The 27,307-nt window shown below is 43.2% G+C and overlaps 1 protein-coding gene across 2 annotated transcripts in view; it reads left to right on the forward strand.

Moving 5' to 3' along the window:
* Window positions 1-27,307, forward strand: part of ACADL (acyl-CoA dehydrogenase long chain) — a 603,582-nt gene that overhangs the window by 32,326 nt on the left and 543,949 nt on the right. For both annotated transcript variants that reach the window (XM_044075941.1, XM_044075942.1), the window contains exon 2: window positions 19,692-19,865. In XM_044075941.1, the coding sequence (XP_043931876.1) occupies window positions 19,692-19,865 (174 nt within the window). The remainder of the gene's footprint in view (window positions 1-19,691; window positions 19,866-27,307) is intronic.

Raw genomic sequence — 27,307 nt, forward strand, 5'->3', positions numbered from 1 at the left:
GAAAGATAGAATGGCCAAACTGGTAGCAAAAGGCCTACTTCCAGTGTCTACTTGGGATTCTTCAGCCTCGGCTTCGGCTTCTACAACTCCCACCCTACCCCTGTCTCAGGCTGGGACTCACCCTCCCGCTAGACCTGCTGAAAGGGATGTGAAAGGGAGAGACAAAAAAAACACAAGGATGAAAACGGAGAGAGAGGATAGGCCGCATAAATGGTCTCCAGATTGGGAGTCTTACCTAGCCCGCCTTCCAAGGTCTCGAGACCTGTTTCTCCTCGGCTCTACTCCAACAGATTTTCACAGGAGCCAAGGCCTTCCTCCGGAACCACCTAGTGACCAGCCAGATCGAGTCAGTCGCTTCTTCACACTCAAATCAGTCTTTCTGAAATGGATATGGATAGGATGATGATGAGATTCATTCGCACCCAAATCTAGATGGGAGTCTTGCCAGGCCCCTCTCCTTCTGGGGGACCTGCATGGCATTCTTTCATCTGATTTCTCCTTCCCCGATCCGGCCTGTGGTTTCGGGGTATATAGATCCGAGGATCTTCAGAGCTGGGGATTCGGCGCAGATGATTCCTCTAACCTAGACTCCGGAGATGACCTTGAGATCCGAGCAGCTCTCGGGGCCGAGGACAGAGAGTCGGACCAGAGGGGAATGGATGTGTCTTCGGCTCCAACCTTGTCAGATCCGAGCTGTTCCTTCGGAGCTATGGCTACCGTAGCCTCGGCCTCGTTTCCCCACGGCAGACACGGGGAGAGCTTCCTCCTTGTTGGGTTCTAAGGAAGTGCGCTCTCCATCGGCGTTCGATGTGGTGGAGAGGGTTCTCTCCTAAGGATCGAGATCCCAGCTTATTTCCTTGAATTCTGCCCAGACTCCCTCTGATTCAGTTACGACTCCCTTCAGCTCATCTCAGGGACAGCCCGTGCTAGAGGAGCCCCAGGCGGTTCCCTTGGAGGAACCCCCCATGGCTCACGAGCCCTCTTCAGAGAGTTCCACTGAAGAAGGTCCTCATAAGCACACGTGCGAAAGGAGGCACCTAGTCTCCCCTGAGTCCCTTACAGAAGACACTGATTTAGATGAAGAAGGTTCCCCCAGGTCACCTCCTGAGGATGTCTCCTTCTGAGACCTCATGGAGATCCCTCGCCAGAGGTGAGGTTGTTCAGCCCCAAAACCTTATATGGATGAATCCGTGTTCTTGGAGGCTTTTGGCACTGGCCCATCTACGTCCTAGGTGTCCTTGCTGGTGGATCCTTTAGTGGATGGCTATGGTGGTTGCAGCAGCCACCAAGAGGGAACTGGCTCTAGAGAGTTCCTCGGTCCACCCACCAGATCGAGTCCAGGATGGTGGATCGATTTGGGAAGGGAGTTTATTCTTTAGCGACGCTTTCTATCCGAGCGTTGAACTACTTGGCACACGTTATATGACTGCAGCAAGACCTAGCCATGGAGTTAGCTGACCCCCAGAGTTTTTGTTGCAGGAAGACAAGCGCCCATTCTCTGCAAAGATGTCTACACTGAAATCAGTGTCAAACACGTCCATGCACCTCCTTTCTCATGCTACAGAAGGAGCAGCCAGGGCAGCTGTAACTGGAGTAGCTATGAGACGACACACTTGGCTCAAACTGTCAGTTTGCGGACCCCTTCAAGGTGTCTTTTATGAATGCCCCCTTCGATGGTTCTTCCCTCGTTGGGAAGACCGTATGTGACACCCTTGTCCAGAGTGAAAAAGACTGGAAGACTTTGTCTGCCATCGGAATCTGCTTCTCCAGTCCTCAAAGATCCTTTTCCAGGAATCGGAGGGTGCAGAAGATGTGGTTCCAGAAATTGCTGTTTTCCCAGGACTCTCAGGACAACTCGTCCCCTAGAGGCAGAGGGGGACAGGACAGACGCCATCCCAGAGGCAGAGGGAGTCCGAGGAACTTTGGGTCTAGGGAGCCCTTCTCTGACAGGGCCGCACATTAGCCCTGAGGGGTTGCCTGACTGTCCTACTCTGGAGGCAGTCGGGGGAAGGTTATCATTGCACCAAACGGCATGGGAGTCCATAACTGCAGATCATTGGGTGCTTCAAATAATATCCAGAGGTTACACCATCCTGTTTGTTGCCCTTCCTATCCAACCAAAATGCTTCCCAGATGTTCCACATGCTCAAAGGGAGACTGCAGCGCTAGAGGTTTCCAAGCTGCTTCCAAAACGAGCCATCGAACCGCCCCCCCCCCCCGATCAATCCAGTTCAGGCACTTACTCCATGTTCTTTTTAGTGCCAAAAAAGGACGGGGGACCTCAGACCCAATTTGGACCTGTCAGTCTTAAACCTGGCTGTCACCAGACAGAAATTCCGGATGGTCACCCTACAGTCCATTCTACCGTATCTTTGAGAATGCGACTGGATGTGCTCTAGATCTCCTGGACGCTTACTACCATATTAAGATTCACAGAAGCTCCAGGAGATTCCTTCGTTTCCGGCTGGGAGCCAGTCATTTCCAGTTCCGAGCCCTACCCTTTGGTCTCACCACAACCCCCAGGGTGTTTACCAAGGTAATGGCAGTCGTAGCAGCTCACCTGAGGCTTCAGGGGATTTGGGTATTCCCTCACGTAGACTTATTAGCTCCTCGCTGCTTCCGCCAAGCGTATTCTTTGCCAAGCCAGAGACTTCTTCCTACATCTTCAGACCTGTTTGGTATTACGGTCAGTGTTCCCAAGTCCCTCTTGACTCCAGTACAGATTTTGGACTTTATCAGGGCATGGCTGGACACCCTTCAACTGAAAGTCTTCCTAACTCCAGACAGGGTCCAGAGTCTAAGGGCTCATGTATCAGTAATTCTTGGCCACAGGTTACCAATGGCGGCGGATGTTTTCAGAGCCCTAGGCTCCATGGCTGCAGCAATTTCTATCCTCCCCTGTTCGCGTCTTCACATGCGTGTTCTGCAATGGACTCTAGCCATACAGTGGTCTTGGCTGGATCTCTCCATGGAATACCAAATTCAAATCAGCAAAGCCTGCAGGGCGTCCCTTCTCTGGTGGGTCCAGTCTCCGTAGATTGTAGCAGGACGCCCATTTGTTCCAACCACAGCCCAAGCCACAGTGACCACGAATGCCTCCCAGCTTGGGGGGGGGGGCATTATCTGGGGAGGACGGTCCAAGGCACATGGTTCCAGATCGAGACCAGATTGCACTTCAGTGTTCTGGAGGTGAGAGCAGTGCTTTTAGCGTTGCAGGCCTTCCACACTGTTCGTCCTCCGGGGACTATTGCAATTCAGTCAGACAACATGTCAGTCGTCTGGTACATCAACAGACAAGGAGGAACCAGATCTTATCCTTTGTGTCGCAGAGCCATGAGAGTTTGGGAGTGGGCGATCTCCACCAGTTGGTTTTTGATTGCAACACCCATCCTGGGATGCTCCAACATTTTAGCGGACAGATTGAGTTGGGCTATTCTGATGCCATACCAGTGGTCTCTGAAACAGTCAGTAGTGGAGGAGATCTTCTTTGCGTGGGGTCAGCTTTGCTGCGATCTCTTCGCATCTCCTTCTAACACGAAGTGCAGTGATTTCTTCCCTCTGATTCCCTCACCAGGGGACCCCCCCCAGAGATGCTCTACTCCATGCTTGGCCTCCCGGGCTACTGTACGCTTTATCCCCTGTTACCACTCATTCCGAAGTTTCTTCAGATGGCTTGCCATCTGGGGTGCAAGGTCATCCTCATTGTCCCGTTCTGGCCTCAAGTCTGGTTCCCCTTCCTCTGGTCTCATGTTCTAGCTCCTCCTTGGATTCTAGATCCCTGCCCGGATCTCATTTCCCATCCCTCTGGCACCTGTCTGCCCAACCTGGATAGCCTCAAGCTGACAGCTTGGTTGCTCCAGTTCCCTTGATTGCCAGGACTCCTGGTCTTTCATCTTCAGTGAAAACTATTTTAGCGGCAGCTCATAAGTCTTCCACTAGGAAGATTTACTGCAGTAAATGGAAACGATTCTCTATCTGGGCTTCTCAGAGAAAGCTGGATCCTTTTACATCCCCTGTCTCTGCGGTGTTGGATTTCTTAACCAGCATTTTTCAGCAAGGAGCTAGTTCTTCCACCGTGAAAGTGCAACTAGCAGCTATTTCGAATTTCCATGTTGGCGATGGTATGCCTTGGCCTTGTCTAGATTGTGTAAGGCTTTTCTTAAATGCACTTTTTTCTTTTGTGTCCTCCAGTTAAGGACCCTGTTCCTCCTTGGGACATTACCTTGGTTGTCCAGTCCTTGGTTGCTCCCCCTTTGAACCTGCAGCATCAGTAGATTTGAAGTTTTTATCCTGGAAGACAGCCTTCCTAGTGGCCATTATGTCAGCTAGGAGGGTTTCTGAGCTTCAGGCCTTGTCTGCCATGCCTCCTTACTTGATCTTCCATAAGGACAGTGTTTCTCTCTGTACAAACCCTTCTTTTTTACCAAAAGTGGCTTTGGAATCTAACATTAATCGAACAATTCACTTGCCTGTTTTCTTCCCAGATTTTCAGAACAAGGGTGAATATAAACTGCATTTGCTAGATGTTCATAGACAACTTTGTTTTTATTTACACAGAACAAAGCTCTTCCGTAAGTTTCACCAGTTAGTTGTCTTAAAGGGTAAGGCTATCTCCACATCTCCAAGGTTTCCTTAGCTAGATAGATTACACTGTGTGTCTTGCAAATTTACAAAGACAAAGGTTTGTCTCCACCTGGTCCTGTTAAAAGCTCATTCTACCAGATCTATGGCGACATCTGCTGCTTTCTGGTCTAGGGTCTCATTGGATGACATTTGTGTGGCAGCAACTTGGGCAAAGTCACACACCTTCATTTCTCATTATACGTTGGATTTGATCTCCAGAGGGAGAGCATACTTCGGCTCTGCGGTGCTCAGGAATATCCTTCCATGAGGGCCTCCGAGGAGTTTGAGTAGCTGGGGACTCTGTCCCACAGGTTGCAGATAAAATGAAGTTAACTACTTCAGATAAAGAAGTTATGTGCTCACCATAACATTCCATCTGAGTAGTTATACTTCATTTTTCTGCAACCTTCCCACCCTCCTTCCCCCGAACCTTCTCATGTGATAATCATGTGTGGTTTATTTTAGTTTGAGTTGCGGCAAACTTGATCTGAGGGAAGGCAAGAGATGGTGGTGTGTTATGGGTAAGGGAGAGGAGCTTGGAGCTCAGAGCAGATGCTTTTAAAGTTGCCGGCTTGGTTCCGATATGGATCCGAATACCCACAGGTTACATAAAAATGAAGTATAACTACTCAGATGGAACGTTATGGTGAGTACATAACTTCTTTTTTTTTAGCCCATGTCTCTGATACCAGTTATTTGTCAGTTTCAGCCCTTCCTGGAAAACATTTGTGTCGCTGGGAGATTCTGTGACTTCTCCTAATTTGCAATCGTCTGCAAATATAGTCCGCCAGAGGCCATTGACATTGGTCTTTACTACAGAGAAGTAAATACCAAAAAGTAGTGGTCCCTGAGGGATTCGGCTTGCGACTGGCCTCACTGTAGAGGTGGTCTCCCCAGTTTGAACTTCCTGGGTCCTGTCTGAGAGTCAGGGCTGTCCATCGTTGGAGATGAGGGTTTATGTTTAACCTCTTGAGTTTGTCAACAATGCTCAAGTGGAGTATTTTGTCAGATGCTGTGGCCAGGTCACGTTTGGCAGTGTGAACCGTTTTGCCCTCATCCATTTGGTGACCTTCTCAAAGAAGTCCACCAGTTTAAGTAGGCATGACCTACCCATGATGAAACCAAACTGAGCTGGACCCAGTGTCTGGAGGTTTCCTTTGCCATTATTTATCTTTTCCATGGCTATGTATGTGAGACTAGTGAGACTTGTGAGTCTGCAGTTTCCAGGTTCTGTGGCTGGCCCACATTTGTGATGAGGGATGACTGTTGCTGTTTTCCATTCATGAGGCATGCAGCTTGTGTTGAAGCTACTGTTAAATTTCAATTCCAGAGGGCCTGATAGGTCATGTTTTATGCTGTTTAGAAGGCAGCCTGGGATATTGTTTGGGCCCATTGTTGCAGTGTTGTTGGCCTTAGAGCATCTTGGACCTGTTCCCTGGTGATAGTAGGGGGAGTTATATTTGATATTTCCAGAAGGGAGGTTGAAGGGTAGAGAGGGTTGCCGTTGGAGCTGAATTTGTCAGCCACTAGGTTTGCTACCTCTTCTGGATCAGTATAGGTGGCTCTATTAACAATGAGCTCCGCACACAATTGTTTATTGCCTTTGAAGTTGTGGACATAGGTATAGAAGGCCTTGTAGTTGTCCTTTGCCTGGGAAGTCAAATTTACCTCAAATTTGGCTTTGGTTGACTTTTTGTCCTCCACTTTGTTTAGTTTGAGAGTTCTTCCATCCTGCTGGGTACTACACCTCTGCTGCTGTTTGGTATGATTTTCTTCCTTCTGTTATACTAGGGTGACTTTTTTTGAGGTAATTCTTCCTAGTGGGTACAGCTGCCTCTGTGTAGCTATTAACATGATGATGATTTTTTTTTTGCCAGGTTACCAGTTAGTAGTAGGAAGTTGGCCTAAATATTCTGGATTAGCTGGGGTTACAGGTTTTATTTTTACTTCAAAGGAGATCATTTTGTGGTCTGACCTTACCAGAGAAGACATTACACTAGGAGGTGTGCAGCACTCTCCCATATCGGTGAGGACCAGATCCAGTATGTTTGCACCCTTCGGTGAGGACCAGATCCAGTATGTTTGCATCCCTGGTCGTGAATTGACAATCTGGTTCAGGTAGTTTGTATTTACAAAATGCAGGAATCTCTCTGCCTGCAGATTTGGTGTCATTCCCAGTTAATAGTGGGGTAATTAAAGTTGCCCATGAATATGGTATTAGGTTAGAGAGTGAGTGTTTCTAGTAAGTTTAAATATGTTATGGGTTTCCTGGGTCATAGAGGGGAATCGGTAGCTTGCAAGGAAGTGGTATGGGATTTTGCCTATTGTGATTTGAACGTGGAGAAGCTCAGGTGCATTGTCCAGTTTGACTAGCCTTGAGGTATATTTATTTTAGATGTAAATTAAGACACCTCCACCTTCAATCCCTGTCTGTGTAGTAGCTGTAACAAATGTGTGGAAGTCATTATAGCATTGCACTGTGGTTTTCTCTTCGCATTTTTAAGCCACACCTCCGTGACTGCACAGACATCAGCATTCTGTAGGGTGAGCATAGCTTGCCAGGAGTGAGAATGGAAATAATGGGAACGTTCACATTCATAAACTGCAAAAAAAAACAAAATACACGTATGAGAACCAATGAAGCAAACTCTTAAGGTTTATAAGCATACTGTTTTAAAATTTATTAACGCTTTCATCCATCCAACAATAATTGAACTTCTTCAGATAAAAAACATAATAAACAAACTTCCCATTTTATATTACCCTCCAAAAGGTAAAATGACATCATCAAATCATCTTCTTAAAACCACATACCTTGTAAAAACACCACCTTGCAATAAAATATAAGGGGTTGGCCATGGGCATTAAAACTTGAAGAAAGGGAGCTGCTATGGCAGCTAAAACTGAATGACTTTGCCTCTCCCGGACTCAATTAAAACTGCAAGTTAGCATGTATCCTTAAATTAAAATCTTTGACAAAATGAATTAAATTAAATAATACACATATTTTAATAGGAATTGATATAAATTGGTTGTTGTAGTTTGGATTCATGGATTGGATTTATTTTTAATTTAAATGTGTTTTGTAAGGCATGTAACATAGCATCAATTAAAAGTAGAATGCAGTTTCATGACAGTCCATTAAAACACGAACTTCTAGCATTAAGATAACTTTCCTAAACGGGAAATTATTGCTAAACATTTTTTTTAAATGCAAGGCTCTGCTCCCCCCCCTCCACCAAAGAGAACTTATCTGCTCAAGAAAGGAGCAGCACAAGCTGACTAAAGATCCTCAAAATCCTCCGACGTGCGTATTCTTGGATGCAGGAAAGCTCTTTAAGGCTTGGTGCCCAAACCTGTCTGTTTAGTCAGCTTGGCTCAAGATGACTAATTTTTTGGCTGCGTGGAGGGTGCCCTGAAGCTTTGGAATCTGGCTGGCTGCCATATCCTAAGCAGGATATAATCCATATAGCTTAGGCTACTAAAGCAGTGATCATTTGAAGATCTGTTGTGGTAAGTTTACTTACACAGCTTAATATTTTTGTTCTAATAAAGAGCATTGTCTATTTAAAAAAAACTAAATAATTGGATAGTACTAGCATGTAGATAGCACTTGGAAGTAGAAATATTAAGGAGTACCAGCGAACAAGTTGTTGATTACATACCTGTCAGTTGTGGTTTGGAAACAAAATGCCAGGTTTATAGGTGTGTACTAGGCTAATGGCCCTGGAGCCTTTACAAGCTTAGCCCATAAATGTGCCCTGGCATCTTGCTGCCCGACGTTGGTTCCCAGTAGAGCCACTGGAGTGATCCCCGGGGTGAACTTTCTATTACCCATCCATTCATCAATATTTCTTTTGAAGAGGGACAGCGAGGTGCTCTGCTTGACATGTATGGAAAGTCTGTTCCAGAGCATGGGCAGCCTCTGGGTGAGGAGCCTGTCCCTCCAGCATGTTCTGTTGATTGTGGTATTGAGGTTGAGGTCTCTGGAGCGTGTGGTGCGGAGGGATTGGGATTTCTTTAGCTGTTTAATTTCTAACCGAGCTGAGTCAGACATGGCTTTGTAAGTCAAGCAGAGATCGCCTCTAAGTAGACGATATGAGACTGAGAATAGCTGGAGTCTTTTGAGTCTGTCTATGTAGGACATGCGTTTAATGCCTAGGATCCTCTTCTGAGGTACTTGTGGCCTCTCCAGCTATTGCAGGTGTCTAGTGAGGTACATGCCAAATGGGGCATTATACTCCATGATTGGTCTAATGAGGGAAGAGTAGAGAGAGACAATGACCTTACTTCCTGGATGCAAAACCCTTGGTAATGAAATGTGCCACATAGGACTTTCTGACCACAGTGGCAGTGTGGTGGTCAAACAAGAGGTTGCTGTCAACCTGCGTCCCCAGATCTCTTATAACCCCTTCAGTGTTCAGTGGGCTCCCATCGATGTGGTAATTTTGTGGGAACTGAGTTTTTACCAAAGGGGATGACGATGCATTTTTTGGAGTTAAGCTTACGGCCATGGTTTCGACACCAGTCATTGGTCTCGGTGAGACCTTTCTGTAGGATGAATACATCACTTGGGGAGTTGATGGCTCCCAGCTTGCAGTCGTCTGTGAACCTGGTCAGCCAGAGTCCCTTCGTGTTGGCCTGGACTTCTGAGAAGTAGATGCTGAACAGGAGAGGACCCAGGACCAATCCCTGGTGGACTCCACTTGTGACTGGTCAGCAGTCTGACTTGGCGTCCACTACTTTCACACTGTGTGTTCTGTCTGTGATCCAATTTGCAACCCACTTAGTGATATAGGGGTTGATGCCTAGTTTAATTCCTGAGGGAGGAATGGTATCAAAGGCCTTGGCCAGATCGAGGCAGGTTGTATGCACTGCCTTACCTTCATCCACAGCCCTGGTGACTGACTCAAAGAAGTCAACCAGGTTGAGCAGGCATGATCTCTCTTTCACAAAGCCAAACTGCATGGGGTCCAGAGTTTGGAGATTTCCTATATCTTTGTTAATCAGGTCCATGATGATGCGCTCCATAGCTTTGCATATCCAATTCATGAGGCTAATGGGGCGATAATTCCCAGGGTCTGTAGTCGCTCTCCCTTTATGGAGAGGGATGACTGTAGCAGTGCGCCATTCTGTAGGGACAAAGCCTGAGGTGAGGCTGTGACTGAACAAGGCACACAGATATGGTGCCAGTTTGCTTTGTAGTTCATGTAGAACACAGCCAGGGATATCATTGGGTCCCATGGAAGCTGTATTCTTGGCCTTGGACAATGCATCTTAAACCTGTGCTGCAGTAATGCTGGGTGCCTGGCATTCTTCCAATATTGTGATTGCCCTTTGAGGGGAGAGAGGGGTAAAGTTGGCACTTAATCTGTCTGCCAGTATGTTGGCACTATCTGTTGTCTCTGTACAGGAGGTACCATTGTGCAGTAATTTAGAGCAAGTCTGGGTATTGCCGTGGAGGTTCTTGATAGAACTATAGAAGGCTTTGTGATTGCTGCAATTCTGCCTTTATAGCTAGCTTTAGAGGATTTGATGAGGGATCTTAACTTTTTGTAGAGGCTAATAAGGGAGTTTTTCCAGTCTTGGGGACTTCACCTTTTTCTGTAACAGTTTCTTCCTTCTGTTAAAAAGTTAAGTAATGGCAGGGGACCACCAGATTGGATTCCTTTTTTTGGAGGAGAGTGTCTTGGCTCTGTTTGGTATGGCTAGTTCCATGCATTTATGCACATGTTCGTATAGTGCATTGGTGTATGATTCAGCAGTCTGCAGCTATTTTCCATTGGCATGGGTGCCATGAAGCTAGCCACCTCTGTTTTTAGGAGTCCAAAAGTCAGCTTTGGAGAAGTTTTTCAAGGTGGTTACCTTTGCGGGAGGTGTGGGTGAGATGTGGATTTCCATGGTGATTAGTTTATGGTCAGATTTGACCAGGGAGGGATTGACTATTGGTGTAGAGCAACAGTTGCCCATGTTAGTAATAACCAGGTCAAGGATGTTGCTTCCTCTAGTGGGGGTCAGAATTAGCTGATCCAGGGCATTGAGATTGATGAATTCCAGGAAGCATTAGGCTATTGTATTGGTGCTTGAGTAGTTTTCCCAGTTGATGGAGGGGTAGTTGAAGTCTTCTAGTATGAGTGTGTTGGGTTGGACCTTGATAGATTCCAGGGTGCTTAGGAACATGGAGTGAGAGTCTAGAGACATGGTTGGGGACCTGTAACAGGCTATGACCTGGATTGCAGTCGTACCCAATGTTAGTTTTACCTGAAGTAGCCCAGATGCTTTATGCTGGGCTGCTAGTCTGGAGGTGTGCATATCCTTTATGACATATGTGTCCAGCCCGCGGGCCGCATGCGGCCCTCCGAGCTCTTTCATGCGGCCCGCGACCCTTAAGTTCAAATTCAACATTTTTCCCGGGTTTTTTCTGCACTTGCGACCTTTAACCGCAATATTGTTATGCGCATGCGCAAAACGCACCCTTCCCGTTTAGTTTTTCACGCCGACTAGGACTTGTATGCTCGCGCCAAAGAGCTGGACTGTAGGGTTTCTCATTTTCGTGGAAGACAAATCTTTTGGTGGCTAGTCCAAAACGGGCATCAACTCCGACCGAACTGTATTTAAGCAGGTAAGTTTACCAGAAGACAGGCATTATTTGTAAAGCAAGTTTTTAGTCTGCTGTGATCAGATTTCATACAAACTGACTGTTAATAGAAGCAAATGTGTCCTGCAGAGTACATGGGTACCAGTGTGTTTACAGCAGTTTATTACAAAAAAATGAAAGACTCCGTTTTAGGCATGTTTTAAGCTGGGTTCCCATTAACTATCTTCTAATAATGTAATTACTTTTATATTATTTTTGATTGAAAATGCACAGTAAAACACATTTACATTTACTAAAAACAGCATTGTTGAGTAGTGCGATGTTAATACAGACTGCATGGCTAGCCCTAATGGACTTTGCTTATTATTGTCTGTGGGGAACAGAATGCTGTGAACATTAACTAAGGAACTTAGCAGCCCTTTCGTTCATTGGTTTCAGGGTCAAGAGTTCAATCCTGATGTTCAGTCTGCATATTCTTCTGTTGTTCCTGTGACCTATCACTGGGTAGTACAGTTTTCTTCTACTTCTCAAAAATGTTGAATTGTCCAATAATTTAAATTGCAGTTGCACTTGATCTTGACAAAGGGTCATGGTTGGAGAGCTATTTTGCTTAGCATGTTTAAAACCAAACCTTTCTACTGCAGCACAGTCTCTTATTTCACTTCTTAACCTTGCTAAACTTGTAATGAGGAATGAAAATAAATAAATGCCAGAGGCTCTAAGCTGGCCTAACAAGGTCAACAAGATGAAACACAAAACTGGTTTAAAATGGCTGCACAAATCTGTCTAGCTTCTGCTTATTTTCACTGGTCTCTGCTGTTTACATTCGATAGGAGACATAGATGATGTATGAATCTCTCTGGAACTAAAATGTATGGGTTAAGTCGTGCCACGGCTCAGTCTGTAAAACTGAATGAGTTATTAATCTGTTACTGTGTGCCTCTGAGAATACTCACTTTACCCTGAAGGCTGTCAGTGTAAATTAATACCAAATATTAAACTTGCAGGCATACCTCTCAAGTGTACCTCTTTACGAGGAGCGTACCTCATTTGAGGTCTTAAAAAGTTCATGTTCCTCAAAATTCCTCAAAGTTCCACATTGAAAGAGTGTCACACATTCAGTGTTAGTAATTTTTTAAAGTGAAATCCATGGTAAATTGAAATTAATCATTAATTCGTTTAAATTAAAGGATCTTCTTTATGAGTAAAACCAGCATATTTTAACCATCCTATGACTTTCCTAGTTAAAGTTGTTAGTAAGCCATTAGTATGTGTTCCACATTTTGCCCATTTGTTCCACATTATGAAGGCGAGTGTTCCTCATTTTGACGATGGAAGGTTGAGAGCTATGCTTGCAGGCCTGGTCTTCGGATAAATTAAATTTATGTGTGTGATTTATGATATCAGATTAGAAAGGGATGCAAGTTAGTGAACTACTGAGCCATGTCAGGTTTTTACTCCTTGCAAATTAAGTGAGGACTCTTACACATAAACATCTGCCTCCTATAAGCTATCACATTCAGTATGTGTTCATGCAGCTAGAACTTGAAATATGATAACCTTTATTTTTCTTTTGACATTAAGTAGATTGGGGTAGTTTAAATAATGGTGGGACTAGGTTTGAAATTTTCTTCAGAAATATACATTCAGCTGAGTTTCAGAATTGCTTCAGAAATGTACATTGAGCATTTTGAGAGAAACACTTTGCTGGCATATTTATGGTAATGTTTTCAAAGGGGATTCCCAACATGAATGAAACCAATGTACAGAAACAGGGCAGAAGGGGCAGAGAATTAATCCTTTTATAGAAAAAATTTTTTGGAATGGTGTTTGGTGCATGGTCACCATGGTTACCACTCATGAAACTTTCCCTCGGGAAGCTTGCCCAACTGCCACACCTGATTGACAGCAAAGCTTGGGGGTAGTAGATATGCACTCTGCTCCAGTCCTACAGAAAGACCTTTGGAGTTTAATGCATTTTTTTTTTTTTTTTTTGGTAAAGAAAAATAAAATCCTCTTTTTTCTTGTTCCTGTCAAGTTGGCTTTTCCTTATATAATTACGTTATAAGAAGGGTACCATTGTCCAACTACCACTGGATTGACTAGGAAAGGGGTTCCTTGTCAAGATCTTTGGAATTTAGAATGAATAATGACAATTCCTTGGGATATTCATCCAGGACATCAGGTGATGAAGTTGCAAGCTGGGAGGTATTCACATCCTTTAATTTTATTCATTTGTATGTGAGGGAGGCAGCATGTTGGTTCTTGAATCAGTCAGGCTTGTGGAACTTAAAAGTGGTAGCTTAGACTGAGGTTCTGAGGTATGGATGATTTTGGGTTCTTGGAGGAATGAGAGGTATGCCTACTTCCAATCGCCCTTACTTATATGTTTGTTAAAGTTAACTCACCACCATAAGTGCATATATTAGATTAGAATCCTGCATAATGTTTTTCTGGTCAATTCTTAAAAACTGTTTTTTTTTTTCTCCCCTCTGGCAAATCATTGACAACCGAAGTTACTAACAACAATGCAAAACCTGTTGTTACATCAACATCACTTCAGCCCTCTGTCCCCAACTACGTTTGGTTCTGTCCGACTCCAGATGTCTTACTTAAACCAACAGATACATACGTTTACTATCATAAATTTACAATACCAACAGCTTCCGAGGCTGGAAATAATAAAAAAATAAAGTGCACGATGAATCATCGGTGGACTGGTTACCCTTCCCGCCCTAGCGCTCTCCTCTTAAGTGTGCACACTGCTTTACCACTTAGCACGCATATCATCTGTAGGTTAAGCCATGTAGGGCATGAGGCATACATTCTATTTGCCCATTTATTACATGAGCTTTTGAATTAGAAAGCGCATAACGGATCCAAATGGATTGCTGAAATAGTACAGAGCTAGCGTTCATGGCAAGAGTCAGAAGAAGGGGGGCCTTTCCTTATTAAACACACTGGACATGAAGATCACTCCACTGCCATCCCACTTTAGCTGCCATCTTGCGTAAAATTTGGGGTTATTCCTTATTTAAAAAAATTATCAAGCTTGTCCTTTACTAAAAGGTTTGGTCAATCTCTCAACAGTTTTCTTTCAGTCAGTTTTAGGATTGGCCATTTGGTTAAGTTCACAACTGTAGACCTTGGTTAATTTTTCTTGTTTACTGCTCGAGTTAATTGTTTCTCCTTGGTGTGTTTCAAGTTTTACGTCAGGTCGAAAGGAATTTGAAGGAGGGGGTGGCTATTATATGAAAACTGGTGATATTTTTATGAAGAGAGGATTTAATTTTAGGCAATGCCTCCTCGCTTTATTTTATTCATTTTTTTTCTATGCTTTGATTACCCACTGAATCCAGTTAATGGTGACAGAAGAGCCAGACCTATCCCAATACTCACTGGATATATAAACAGTGGGCACACTTTTTCACTCCTGACCAATCATAGTAGTAAAAGAAATAAAAGATAATTTCAACAAGTAGATGAGAGTCATGATTTGCAATAGTAACAGTTTGTCACCATCTTGTGAAGCATCACAAATGTTTAGTAAGGATAAGGGCCTCAACTATTATCAGTGTAGCTTTTGCTTTGGCATTTGTATTAAGTAAAAAGAGAAGGTGTTACTTTTGGCAGGAAGGTATGAGAGGACCATTCAGAGGTAGTAACAGTAATGTTCTGATTTTGGCTTCTAGTTTAGAAAATAGCAGACTGGTAAAATTATAGTGTGCACATGCTGGTATAAAGTACACAGTGATATGGAAGAAGTGTGAAGAATTCTAGAAGCATTCGATTCAGTAAGGAATGGCAGTGTTTCATATGAAGACATTTACAGGAGGAAAAGGCAACATTCACCTGTATGACCTTTTCAGAGATTGGCAGACAGTGAGCTTTTTAGCTACATAGTACTACTGTTTTTACAGGAGAGAATTACATTTGAACTGATGGAATTTTAGAGCCACTTGAAAGAAAATCTGCGTTAACTGAAGCAAGCAAATAAGGACGGAAATGATTATATGCTTTCTATGGGGAAATGTTCTTATGTTCAAAGAACACAAACTCTTAAGGCAATGAAAAGGTCATTGGGGAAAGTGCTTGTGGATACATACACAAAGAAGGACTGAAGGGGTCACTGGGGAAAATGTTTCAGTTTGGTGCTTGTGCATTGTGCATACATATACAAACCTGGCTGAAGGGGTCATGGGAGAAAGTGTTTCATTTTGGTGCTTGTGCATACATAAAGTACTGAAGGGGTTGTTGGGGAAAATGTTTAGTTTTTGTGCTTGTGCATACATGGTCAAATTACGCAAGGGATCCTTGGGGGAAATGATTCATTTTGATGTCATTTGGTGGTGCTTGTGCATACATGGATAGACTACTGAGAGAGTTGTTTAAGGGAAAATGTTTAATTGTTGTGCTTGTGCATACATGGAGAAAGTCTGTAAGTAAGAGATCCTTGAGGGAAAGGATTCATTTTGATGTAATTTTGTGTTTACTGTGCATCCAGTACTTATCTGTTTTACCTTCTATTTTTTGTTTGGTAACTGGGCAGTAATGGTACTGGGTGAGGGTCTTTCTTGGGTCTAAGGCAGTGAAGAGGTCATTGGGGAAACTTTTTCATTTCAGTGCTTGACTGTGCACACCTCAACAACACACTGAATGGGTCATTGGGGAACATGTTTAATTCTTGTGCTTGTGCATACTACTGTATGTATAGTATGTTTATCAGATTTTTAGAAGACTTTGTGTAAGTAGCACTCCTATTGACATGCTCAGTACTTGTGAGCAAGGTGTCTATCCAGGCAAGTGGGGCCTATTTGAGAGCCCCTAATACAGTAAGGTCTGTTATGTTTGAGGAAGTTCTGGAAATTTAATTCTGAGGTGCTATAAAAGCACTGTTATTTGTAAACTTTGATACATTGCTTGTTGTAGGTCCTAAGTTAGAGGATTTGAGCTTTTGAGTTTCTCATTCTGAGATTTAAAAAGTCAGCATTTCAAGCTGTTGCAAAATGAAGCTAGAAATGTGCCTTTCCAAAGGGGTGCTCAGTTTGAGAATACCACTGATGAACCTTCTTTCATCTTCAGACCAGCCTGACCAGACAGCAGTGCAAAAGCAAGAAATATTGCCAGTGCCATATTTCAGGGACAGATTCCAAAGCTAGAAATGTGCCTTTCCAAAGGGGTGCTCAGTTTGAGAATGCCACTGATGAACCTTCTTTCATCTTCAGACCAGCCTGACCAGACAGCAGTGCAAAAGCAAGAAATATTGCCAGTGCCATATTTCTGGGACAGATTCCAAAGCTAAAAATGTGCCTTTGCAAAGGGTGCTCAGTTTGAGAATACCACTGATGTACCTTCATTTATCTTCAGACCAGCCTGATCAGACAGCAGTGCAAAAGCAAGAAATATTGCCAGTGCCATATTTCAGGGACAGATTCCAAAGCTAAAAATGTGCCTTTCCAAAGGGGTGCTCAGTTTGACAATACCACTGAAGAACCTTCTTTCATCTTCAGACCAGCCTGACCAGATTTAGCATGTCTTGAATAATTTCAGGGACAGATTCAAAAGGTAGAAACAGAAGAATACATGAGCGCTTTGGACAACATATGGGCATTAAGGACATGATGGAAGACATGGACATCTTTAGGAAACCAGCAAAATCACAGGTATGATCTCATACAAATTGAAGGGTTCATACCTGTTAATTTCTTTACAAATAAACTTTGATGTTAAACTAAGATGTTAGATTTAACTGTTTTTTAAGAATTAGAATGAGATGTTGAATTTTAGGGCAAATATTATGCATTTATTACATTTATTCATTGTTCAAATTCACCTACAATACAGCCAGGGGGTCTACTTTGGTCGCCTGCGACAGCGATACAGTTAACTATATGATGTATTTTACATGCGGCCCCCAGACAATTTCTGTTCACTCAATGTGGCCCCTGCAAGTGTAAAGGTTGGACACCCCTGCTTTATGAATATGGAGACACCATCACCTTTGGAGATTCGGTCCATGTTTCGGGACTGAAAGGTGTGGAATGAGTTATAGCCTGGTAGTGTAGGGGTGCTTTCTGCTGCTTTAAACCAGGTCTCTGTTACAGCATAAATGTTGATGTTCTCTATTTTGAGCAGTGCTTCGAGCGAGTGCATCCTGAGGTTTAGACTTCTAGCGTTGAGCAGCATGAGTAGTCTCTCCTTTGATAATCACATCGCCACAGTGGTCAGGAAATCCTTCTACGTGGCTCATCTCATCACAAAAGGATTCTCATCCAGAAAAAGAGGTCATTGTTCCCCTCTATTCATCACTCATTAGACCCATTATGGAGTACAACGCCCCTTTTGGTATGTATCTCACAAGACATCTACAACAACTGGAAAGACCACAGAAATACCTCCCAAAGAGGATTACTGGCCTCAAACAGATGCCCTATACAGACCATCTCAAAAAAACTACAGCTTTACTCCATCGCATATCGCCTACTCAGGGGCGATCTCTGCCTAACATACAAAGCTATGTCAAACCCAGAGCTGACATGCTGGAGGGATAGATTCCTGTCCTAGAGACTTCCCATACTCTGGAACAGACTGCCTATCTATGTCAAACAGAGCTCCTCATTAACACTCTTCAAGAAAAATCTTGATGATTGGATGGGAAATTCACCCCGGGGATAACTTCTGTGGCTCTGCTCGACAGGGGCACAGGAAAATAATTTTCTTGGGTGGCGAAAGCCAGGGTATACTTTTTGGCTAGGCTTGTATGGGCCCTAGGGCCGATAGCCTTGTACCTACCTATGACCCTTGGATTGCATTTATTTGTAGCTGTTACGGTGGTAATTTAGTCTTTGGAATACTGCCTAAAAAAGGCACTATAGGGGTGGCCAGAGCCTTAGCCAGTACCCAGAAACCCAGCGGTGACAGATGCAGGCTATCTCTGGCAAAGCATCGAGGTCCGTCAGTCATATCATCCCAACCAGACAGATACTGAATCCCCTTAGAATGACACCAGAAACTTAGCTGGTTGTTGAAGTCAATCATTTTTTGTTTGTACTGCGGTATCATTCTGGGTGATGGTAGGATACTGCTCCAGAACTAGTGTCATACCTGCCTGGGTCACATAATCTGAGAGCTCAACCATGTCTCTTTTCATGTAGTCCAGGGAGGTGCATCTTGGGTCATTCACACCCACATGGGCAATGACAGAGTCATACTTGTACTTGTGGATTGACCTGAGTGCGTGTGTTATGTGTCGGATTCTGGCACCTGATTGAACAAGGAGAAGGTAACAGTCAGCTGTCTATCTAGTGAGTGAGACATGTGTGCCTCACTATTGAGTCACCTATGATTAGTGTATTGGACAAGGTGTTTAGCCTTAGGGGCTTAGTTTGAGGGGCACACTGTGGAGGTGAGCTGTGGTTTGTGCTGTGTTGCGGTGGTAGAGTGCATTTCTGTCTTGTCTAACTTAGAATATATTAAGTTAGACTATTATGCTCAATGCATGTGAGCCCTCATGGCCATAAACTTCTAAAGACTCCCATGCTTTGGTGAGTTGTTGTTGTTTAGCATCTAGTACCATCTCTTGGCTTCTCTCTTATAAACAACTGCTGTTTGTGCATGGGTTATCATTGTGTGATCGATGAAAACGGTGCTTATCAACAGAGATAATGGTATGTGGAGTAGTTTTGTTTTACATCTTTGTTAAAAGTAGTGTAGCAGATCTTGGTAAAATGCAGCTGTAAAAGTGATGGGTATAATATTTGCACTTTCTTGATTTTTGTAAAACATCTAATCTCAGGACCATAAGCAAGTTAAACAAGATTTTAAAGTATTTATTTAACCATGTGTTTGTGTGCTGCATTCATAATTTCTTGCAGGATAGAATGGTGTTCAGAATCCTTAGACATCTGTAAAATGCCGAGATCAACACAATGCCTTTACTGGTGAATTTACAATTTAAGTATTCACAACCTATCAGGTGAAGGAGCTATTTTTAAACTCTCAGCCTTTTGACCCACTACCAAGTAATTCTGATTGTGAAGTGATACCAGAACATTAAGAAAATGAGAGCTGAGAAGAATTTAGGAATTTGATTTTGTTTGTCTCATGGTTAGTAAGTTCAGTCTTGTAATAGTTAAGTTAGCACTGGAATGGACAGTTTTTGCAGCGATGTTGGAAAGCCTAAGTATGCAAAATTCATTTAAACAGTGAAGCAGTAAAGCAATATACTTGTAGTTTTAATAATAGTGTCTTTTCTCAAGCTTTTTTATTTATTTATTTATTTTCGTTGTTTGTGTATTATAGAAGGTGCTAGCCAGTTTTTATTGTGGTCTATGTATTATAGAATGCGCTAGCCAGAGCAGAGCCTGTGCTATGATTACAAATTTTTAACAAATTTTTAAGATGTTTTATTAGCAAACCACTAAGTATGTAGATTAATGATGAATAATTTGTTATGATTTTCTTTTGTCAGATTTCAACACAGTTCTTCACATGCAGAAACCCAAACCCAGTATCGTCCTGAAACATCTTCTGCCAAAAGTCTATTGGACATTGGGACTAGGAGAATTTTTTCAGAGGAGCATGACATCTTCAGGCAGAATGTTAGGAGATTTTTCCAGGAGCAAGTGGCTCCTTATCACAAGGAGTAAGTGCTATATATTTATTTTTAGCGTTAGCTTGATTTTCCTTTGTACTTTTTCTTTGTGTACTCATGTCTTCATTAAATCTTAATTTATTAAGCAGTGGTGTATGTGTGATGTGTAAACATGAGACAGGAAAATTGTAGAAGAAGCACCAGCAGCAAAGCCAGTAAAAAGCTAGCAATTAAGGCTGTAAAAAGTGAATCGGGAAACAGAAAAATGAGCTAAATGGTTGAAAATATGTCATTTGAAGAAAGTGATAATTGTATATAGATAACGATTCAACATGAATATAATGTATCCACATTTTTAAAATGGGAGCATAATACTCTTTGGGGAGGAGCAGCAGATGGGCAACCTAGAAGAAGGAATATGAGGGGACAAATGTGGTCGGTAGAAAAGCAGTGAAGTAAAACAAAAAATATGGGTCATTTGAACAATGAAGAGGGTTCAGAGCAGTAGGAATCAACAAGGCACAGCAGGTAAGGAGGAATGGAAGACTAATGGGGTGGGCTTTGAGGGAGCAAAAAATGGGAGGAGGAGGAGAAAAGAATAAAACTTATTTTGAAAAGGTAAAAGGGATGCAGAAAACTCAGGAGGAGGGAAAAGACTTAAGTGGACTTTAATTATCAGTTACATTATGTTTCTAAGTTAGACTTGAAGGGATTTATAAAGCAGGCATATGAAATATTGTTGTTGCAGGGAAAACGGAGCATCATTGGGAGTTGTGACTTGGCACTTAGAAATTCAGTACATAGTTGTTAGCTGGCCAAAGATTTTAAAAATGTCACATTGTTTCAGATAGGCAATCTTATATTGATAACCTGCATCAGTAGGCAAGGCTATAAAGGTGCATTGTAATGAAGTTTGAAAATACAGTTTTTGGTCACAGTGGCAGAATGCAGCCCCAGTTCAGAAGGTCTTCATTGTGCTGTCATTGCATAAGAAGTAAAAAAAAAAAAAAAAAAAAATGTATTATAAATATTTCAACAACAAAACAACATATATTTTACTGCATATAAGATGAGACCTAAACTACAACAGCAGTGTTCTGTCATCTAAATCAGGACTGAGATGCACTGAAATCCTTCAGAATACAATGGCAGTCTTGAGAGTGTTTTGTACTCAACAAATTTTATTATAGACTCATATATGACCTTATACACAGGTTCTAAATGTAGTGTTTCAGGAGACCTTTGGATTCAATCTGTCATTATACGGCGGTTCCACTGAAGAGTGGAGGCTAATTGACTTCTGCTCAAAAGGCAGGGTGAAACTAAGAGCCATAATTGCACCCCTTGGAATAAGATAAAGTGAAAATCAGGAGAAAGTATATGCTAAGTTCGAACTTGTGCTATCTCTGAATGTTCTCTTTACTCTAAGACACAGCAGTCTTGGAAAGTATATATTACTGACATGATTGTTGTGGATATCGGTGGGGCAAAAACCTTCTATAAAAAGTCTTTAGTTAAAAAAGGAGGTTTGGGCACCTAGGCAGTGAGAAATTTTCATGTGGTACATTTGGTTGGGGGCACATGGATGAATTGACATGTAGCTGCAGAGAAATATGGCTGTTGCAAATTCCCTGTGGGCAAAGAGAAAAATGCAGCTCCATGAATACAACTTCAGTAACTAAATGCACATGGGGAAAATGATGTTCATAAGGCAAAATGAGACGGCAGGCATCAGCAGCAGGCTGGCCACTGGGCACATCAGTGGCAGAATAAATGCAGTGCACCAATGGACATTGCTTTTGTAATTGGTATGTGTGGACCAGTAGTCCCTTCACAGTGTCTAGGGAACATTACCTTAAATGCATACTGGAGCATAAATGTGACTATAGTAGCATTCAAGATTTCACTACACATTGTAGGTACATAAGCATGTACTGTACAGTTGAGCACAACACTTACGACTTCTTCTGGTCCCATGTACTTGATTATTTATTATGGCTGTGGCCATGGCAGTGTGTACTTCTCTTTGCCCACCCTGAATTGACAACAGCTTTATTTCTCTGCAGCTGAATCTCACTTATGTGTTACCAACCAAATGTACTGCATGGAAATGTTGCACTCCCTAGGCTTCTGAACCCAAATCAAAGTTAATAAGTAAAAATGCACTTAAGTTTAGATGCCAAACTCAATCTGAGCTAATCATGGAGGAGCAGGGTATTATGGGGAAAATGTTTAGGAAGGACTTGAGTCTGGATCACTGATTCGACTTGGTTGGATCTCAGCAGGGGCTTAAGGACCCATATGTCATATCGGATGGACTGGGATGAAAAGATCTAACTTTTTATGGTAAGTACATAACATTAGATGTCCTTCTGTATCATTGTTGCAATATTCCTGAAAGAAGGAATGTCCCATCCTGGCAGCCTATTGCTTGGCCAGTATGGAAATGCTTGAAAAGGATCTTGTTTGTGCCATACGTCACATTTATGCTTCTTGTATAGAACATATGGCATAAATGTGAACTTCTTTGCTGCCAGTTCTAATGCCATTGTTGCCAGTTGGTTTGAATGTTTTGTTGCTGTTCTGACTTTTAGAATACCAGATAAGTTTTTATCTTTACTTTTAACGGTTTACTTTCTTGGGTCCATTGGTGGGCTATTCCTCAGGTAAATCTTTTTGCATCCCATCTGAACAGGCAGCTTACTCTGGTCTGTTCCAGAGTGCCATGCCATCTGGTCTGGAAAACGGATGCCCTATCCTTTCCGTAGAAGGAGTGGTTTCTTTATGCAGTCACTCTTCTTCCTCTACTTCCAGGAGTCCTGCAGAAGATTCAGCTGGACTCCCTAAAAATCTTGCTAGTGACTCCCTTTTGGCCAAGATGGCTCTGGTTCCCCCTCTTAATGCATCTGGCCAGGGGCAGTTATCACGTTGCCTCACCAGTTGGATCTCCTCACACAGGACAAAGGGGTCTGTCATCCATCACCACTTGTCTACTCTACGGCTGACATTGTGGGCGATAGTTTTCTTTTCTGAGGACGTGTTCAGGGTTTTGCAGTAGGCAAGGAAACCTTCAAAACAAAAAATCTTATGTCCAAATGGAAAAGACTTTTGGTCTGGTGCCATGCTCGTAACTAGGACCCTTTTTTCAGTGGGGGGTTCCTCTGGTCCTCTCTTATTTGTGTGGGTTGCTGCAGTCTGACTTGCCTTTTCTTCTGTGAAGGCACATTTGTCAGCATTTTCTGCTTGTCTACCCTTGACTCTTCCTTTGACTTCTCATCTTAAAGGCATACTGTATATTAGGCCTCCAAGAAAACTTATTCCTCCTCCTCCTTGAGACCTTAATTTTGTTTTAGAAATTTTGACTCTGGCTCCTTTTGAACCTGCAAGTCTGCTTCTTTGCAACATTGTACCTGGAATACTGTTTTGTTACTGGTTCTTAATTCTACTCATCTGAGCTCCAGGCCCTTATGGCCATTCCTCCTTTTTTTTTCACAGGGACATGGTATTCCTTTGTACTAATCATTCTTTTATACCCAAGGTAGTAAATAAGTTGACCTTAAATCATTAGATACAACTCACTTCCTTTTTCTTTTTTTCCTCAATCTGCTACGGAGAGGGTCCTGCATACCTTGGAATTGCAGACCGCTCATTTAGTATTGGTATAAAACTAGGAATATTCATAAGTTTGATCAGATTTTTCTTTCCTTTCATCCCAGGTCTTTAGGTTTGGCTGTTTCTAAGCATTCTGTCTCTTCCTGGATATCTTAGACTATTTTTTTTTCATAGCACGTCTCTGTCTGCTTCTGTTACAGCTCATTCTACTAGGGCTGTTGCTTCTTATGGTGACTTCTTCAAGGGGGTAGACACTGATTCCATCCTTGAAGCTGCTACTTGGTCTTCAGTACATATCTTTGCTAAGCATTATATGTTGGATATGGTTTCTAGGGCCAGAGCAGGTTTTGCTGAAACCATTTTATGTGAGTTTGTTGAGCGCTCTTCTCGTCCTTCCATCTCCCATTCTGTTTCTTGAGGTTTTCTACTGTCCCTTCTTTCAGGAATACTGCATCACTGATATTAGAAGAACATGGTACAGTTGTGTAAAATCTTACCATAACAGTAGGTGCCCCTGTCTTCACTGTTGCAGTATTCACTCTCTCCCTCCAACCCCCTTCCTTTATTCTGCATTTTTTTCTTCTGGATTTGCATGGACTCTTGTCCTATGACATTTATTCTCTTCTGGGGCAATTCAGTTCTGGGTAGTTGCATCCATACATCCCTTTTATATCCTACGATCTGTGCGAGGAGCATAAATGTGACGTACTGCGCAAACGAGATCCTTTTCAAGCTTTTCCATACTGGCCAAGCAAGAAGCTACCAGGACGGGACATCCCTTCTTTCAGGAATATCGTAATAGTGAAGAGGGCATCTACCGTTAATGGCAAGATTTTATACAACTTTTGTTTTTCTTAAGATGAGTGATAATTTTGTCATCTGTAGGTTATAGCAAAATATGCACATTTTACTTGTTCTGACAAGCATAAATATGCATATTTTGAGATTCTGTTGTTTGCTTTCCCCTTCTGCTGTTAAATCATATAGTGCACTATAAAAAAACAGACTATCCAGAAGTCACATTATGAAAATTTCTTAGAGTATATTGTAGTAATAGAGGGATATTATCATTTAAAGTTAAGGTCAAATTCAAGTTGAGTGCCCTTTTGAAATTTACAGACCACAGCATCTGTAAACCAGTCCTTAAAAACAAAAGTGTAGCTTCCAGATGTCCTCCTATTCCTGTGTTGCAGTATTCTTAGTGTGGGATTCCCGCCTCAGGCAACCCACACGTCTGCTCCTATTCAAAAGCTTAAGCCTGGCTGCTGTAGGTGCGTGGGACATCACACGTAGGGCCATAAACCAGGGACCTTAAATGTGACGTCTGCAAGCACAGACCTCAGAACTTTTCAGCCGCAGTCGACTGTCACATCGATGACTTCTCTCCTCTACTTTGAAGAAGTTTAAAGCCAAGATTTTGTTTAATTTCCTGCTTGAACTTGGTTTGCTGTACCCAACTGTTAGGCTGTGTCTGCTAAGAAAGGTAAATATAAATGCAGGCGGCAGGTTCTGCATAAAGATACGCATGACCGTTGTGTTTTCTGCCTAGGCCAATACCTCTTGCCCTATTTCTGCGTAGGCCGAGAACTCGACCATACCTCTTGCCCTGTTTGTCAATCATTTGTACCGAAGACCCTCCAAAGCCATCTGGACGCCCTAAATCTGTATTTAGAAAACCAGAGGCTCAAAAACGTAGTGCTCAGGATGGATCCCGAGTCGGCTGCCCCGGCGGAACCACCATGGAAAATGGCCAAGGTTCCAAGGCCTAGTACTTCTGCCTCTCCACCATCGGACGCCCCGCCAGCTTCCGATTTAGGAGTTGATGGACGTCCGTTAGAACGGTCTACTTTGGTGACACACCTCGAAGTCACTTCAGAAGCAATAGCCAGCACGTCCACAGAGATAGCTCTGATGTCGGTCTCTACTGATGTCGAGGGGGAGCCAGATAATGCTGGACGACAGGGAGGCCATTACCTGAAGCCCCTACTCCTATCCAGGCATTCTCCTAAGACTACTCCTTTGAAAAGGAAGAAAGCGGAAAACTAAACACCTGCCTCCACCCACAGAAGGAGTTCCAGACTGGCAGTCCTTCAACTCCTTGATGCAGGCCTTCATGGTCCTTAGGCCCATGGCTTCTTCCCCCTCCACCCCTCCCGTTCTCAGTCCTATGCCTGCCTCAGCTGCTTCTCTCCTCCTTCCCACTGCTCATAAAGGGGAAGAACAGGAGGCTTGCTACTCGTCTTCAGATTAATCCATTTCTTATTCATCTCAAATTGCCTCTCCACTAAAAGATTATTCCCCTGATGTATCCATAGAAGGGAACTCTCCACCAGAGGATATCACCTTTGGAGAGACCATCACAACGATGAAAGAATACTTTAAATGGGACACTTCCCAAATGACTGAAATTCAAGAGAGATACTTGTTACTTCAAGTGGAATCTCCCTCCCCTTCAGCTATCCCTACAGTTATTCCTGCTTACCTTGATACATTCTCTTCAGCATCTAAAAACCCAGACTGTCAACCCCCTTGCCCCTAAGAGACCTGACCGTTTTCTATGAAGTTCCAGATGAACAAAAATTGCTGGTAAAACCACCCCTGGCAGACCCAGCAGTGATTGCTGTACCCCCTGACAAGCAGTCAAGACTGATTCCTTCATAATCTCTTTTGCCTACTGACAAAGATAGCAAAAACATGGACAGGATAGGCAAGAAGATTTTATACCTCTTCCACCCTAGCCTTCAGAGCTGTCAACTACCAAACCCATATGATAAAATATGCTTTGGACCTTGTAATCCCCCAAGCTTCTAGTCTCCTGTCATCTACACCTGACTGCCCTAGCAAAACAGAGGTAGCATCAAAACTGTCCCTGGCTTTTCAAGTGGCCAGACATTTTGTTAGATGCAGTTGTGATGCAGCAGAGGCCTCTGCAAGGTCCGCAGCTTCTGCATCAGTACTCCGCAAATACTCCATGGCTACGCATTCAACCCCTACCAGAGTATTTAAAGTCAAAAATCCTGGATGCCCCTCTAGACCACAGCCTCCTGTTTGGTAAACAGTCTGCAGACCTCTTTAAAATCTTCAGGAGAAAAGTAAAGAGCTTCAAGACATCAAGCACCTGCTGGTGTCTCCCATTCCTAAATATTACAGAAATTTACCCCGATAAGAATACCTTTGTCAGGAGGATACCCTTCTCTGCTACCCCATCCACTTCAATGCATAGGAGAGGAACCAGGAGGCAAACCACCTCCAGACCAGCAGCCTCACAGCTTGTTCAAAGACTGCCCTTTCATGATAGAAATGGCTCCAACAATGCGTGATTGCCTTGCCCATCTGTCCTGCTGCCTCCCCCTTTGGAGATCCATCACCTCAAGAGTGCTGGGTGCTGGCAATGGTACAATTGGGATATTTCATCTCGTGGAAGGAAAAGCTGTTTACAAGGGGCATTCCATTATCCCCCCAAAACCTATCTACACCTTATTCCTCAGGTCCTACAGGACCTTCTGAACCTAGAACTATAGAACTTGTCCCTCCAGGACAGGAAGGAAAAGGCTTTTACTCTAGATTATTTCTGGTCCCCAAAAAAAGATGGCCCTTGGAGGCCAATACTGGATCTGTCCTTTCTAAACCTTTTCCTAAAAGTTCCATCATTCAGAATGTTGTCCCTACAAACCCTTCTTCCACTATTGCCAGCCCAGGCCTTCATGGCAACACTCGATCTAAAGGAGGCCTACCTCCAGGCCCCCAAAACCCTCCCACAGACAATACTTTCACTGGACCCTTTTCATGCTTTCAGTTTACAGCCTTGCCCTTTGGTTTATCTACTCCACCGAGGGTATTCACAAAATGCCTAGCAGAACCAAAGGTGTCCAAATCCCTAC

This window comes from Protopterus annectens, chromosome 6.part1, assembly GCF_019279795.1.
Source record: "Protopterus annectens isolate FY-2018-M chromosome 6.part1, PAN1.0, whole genome shotgun sequence".
Lineage (NCBI taxonomy): Eukaryota > Metazoa > Chordata > Ceratodontiformes > Protopteridae > Protopterus > Protopterus annectens.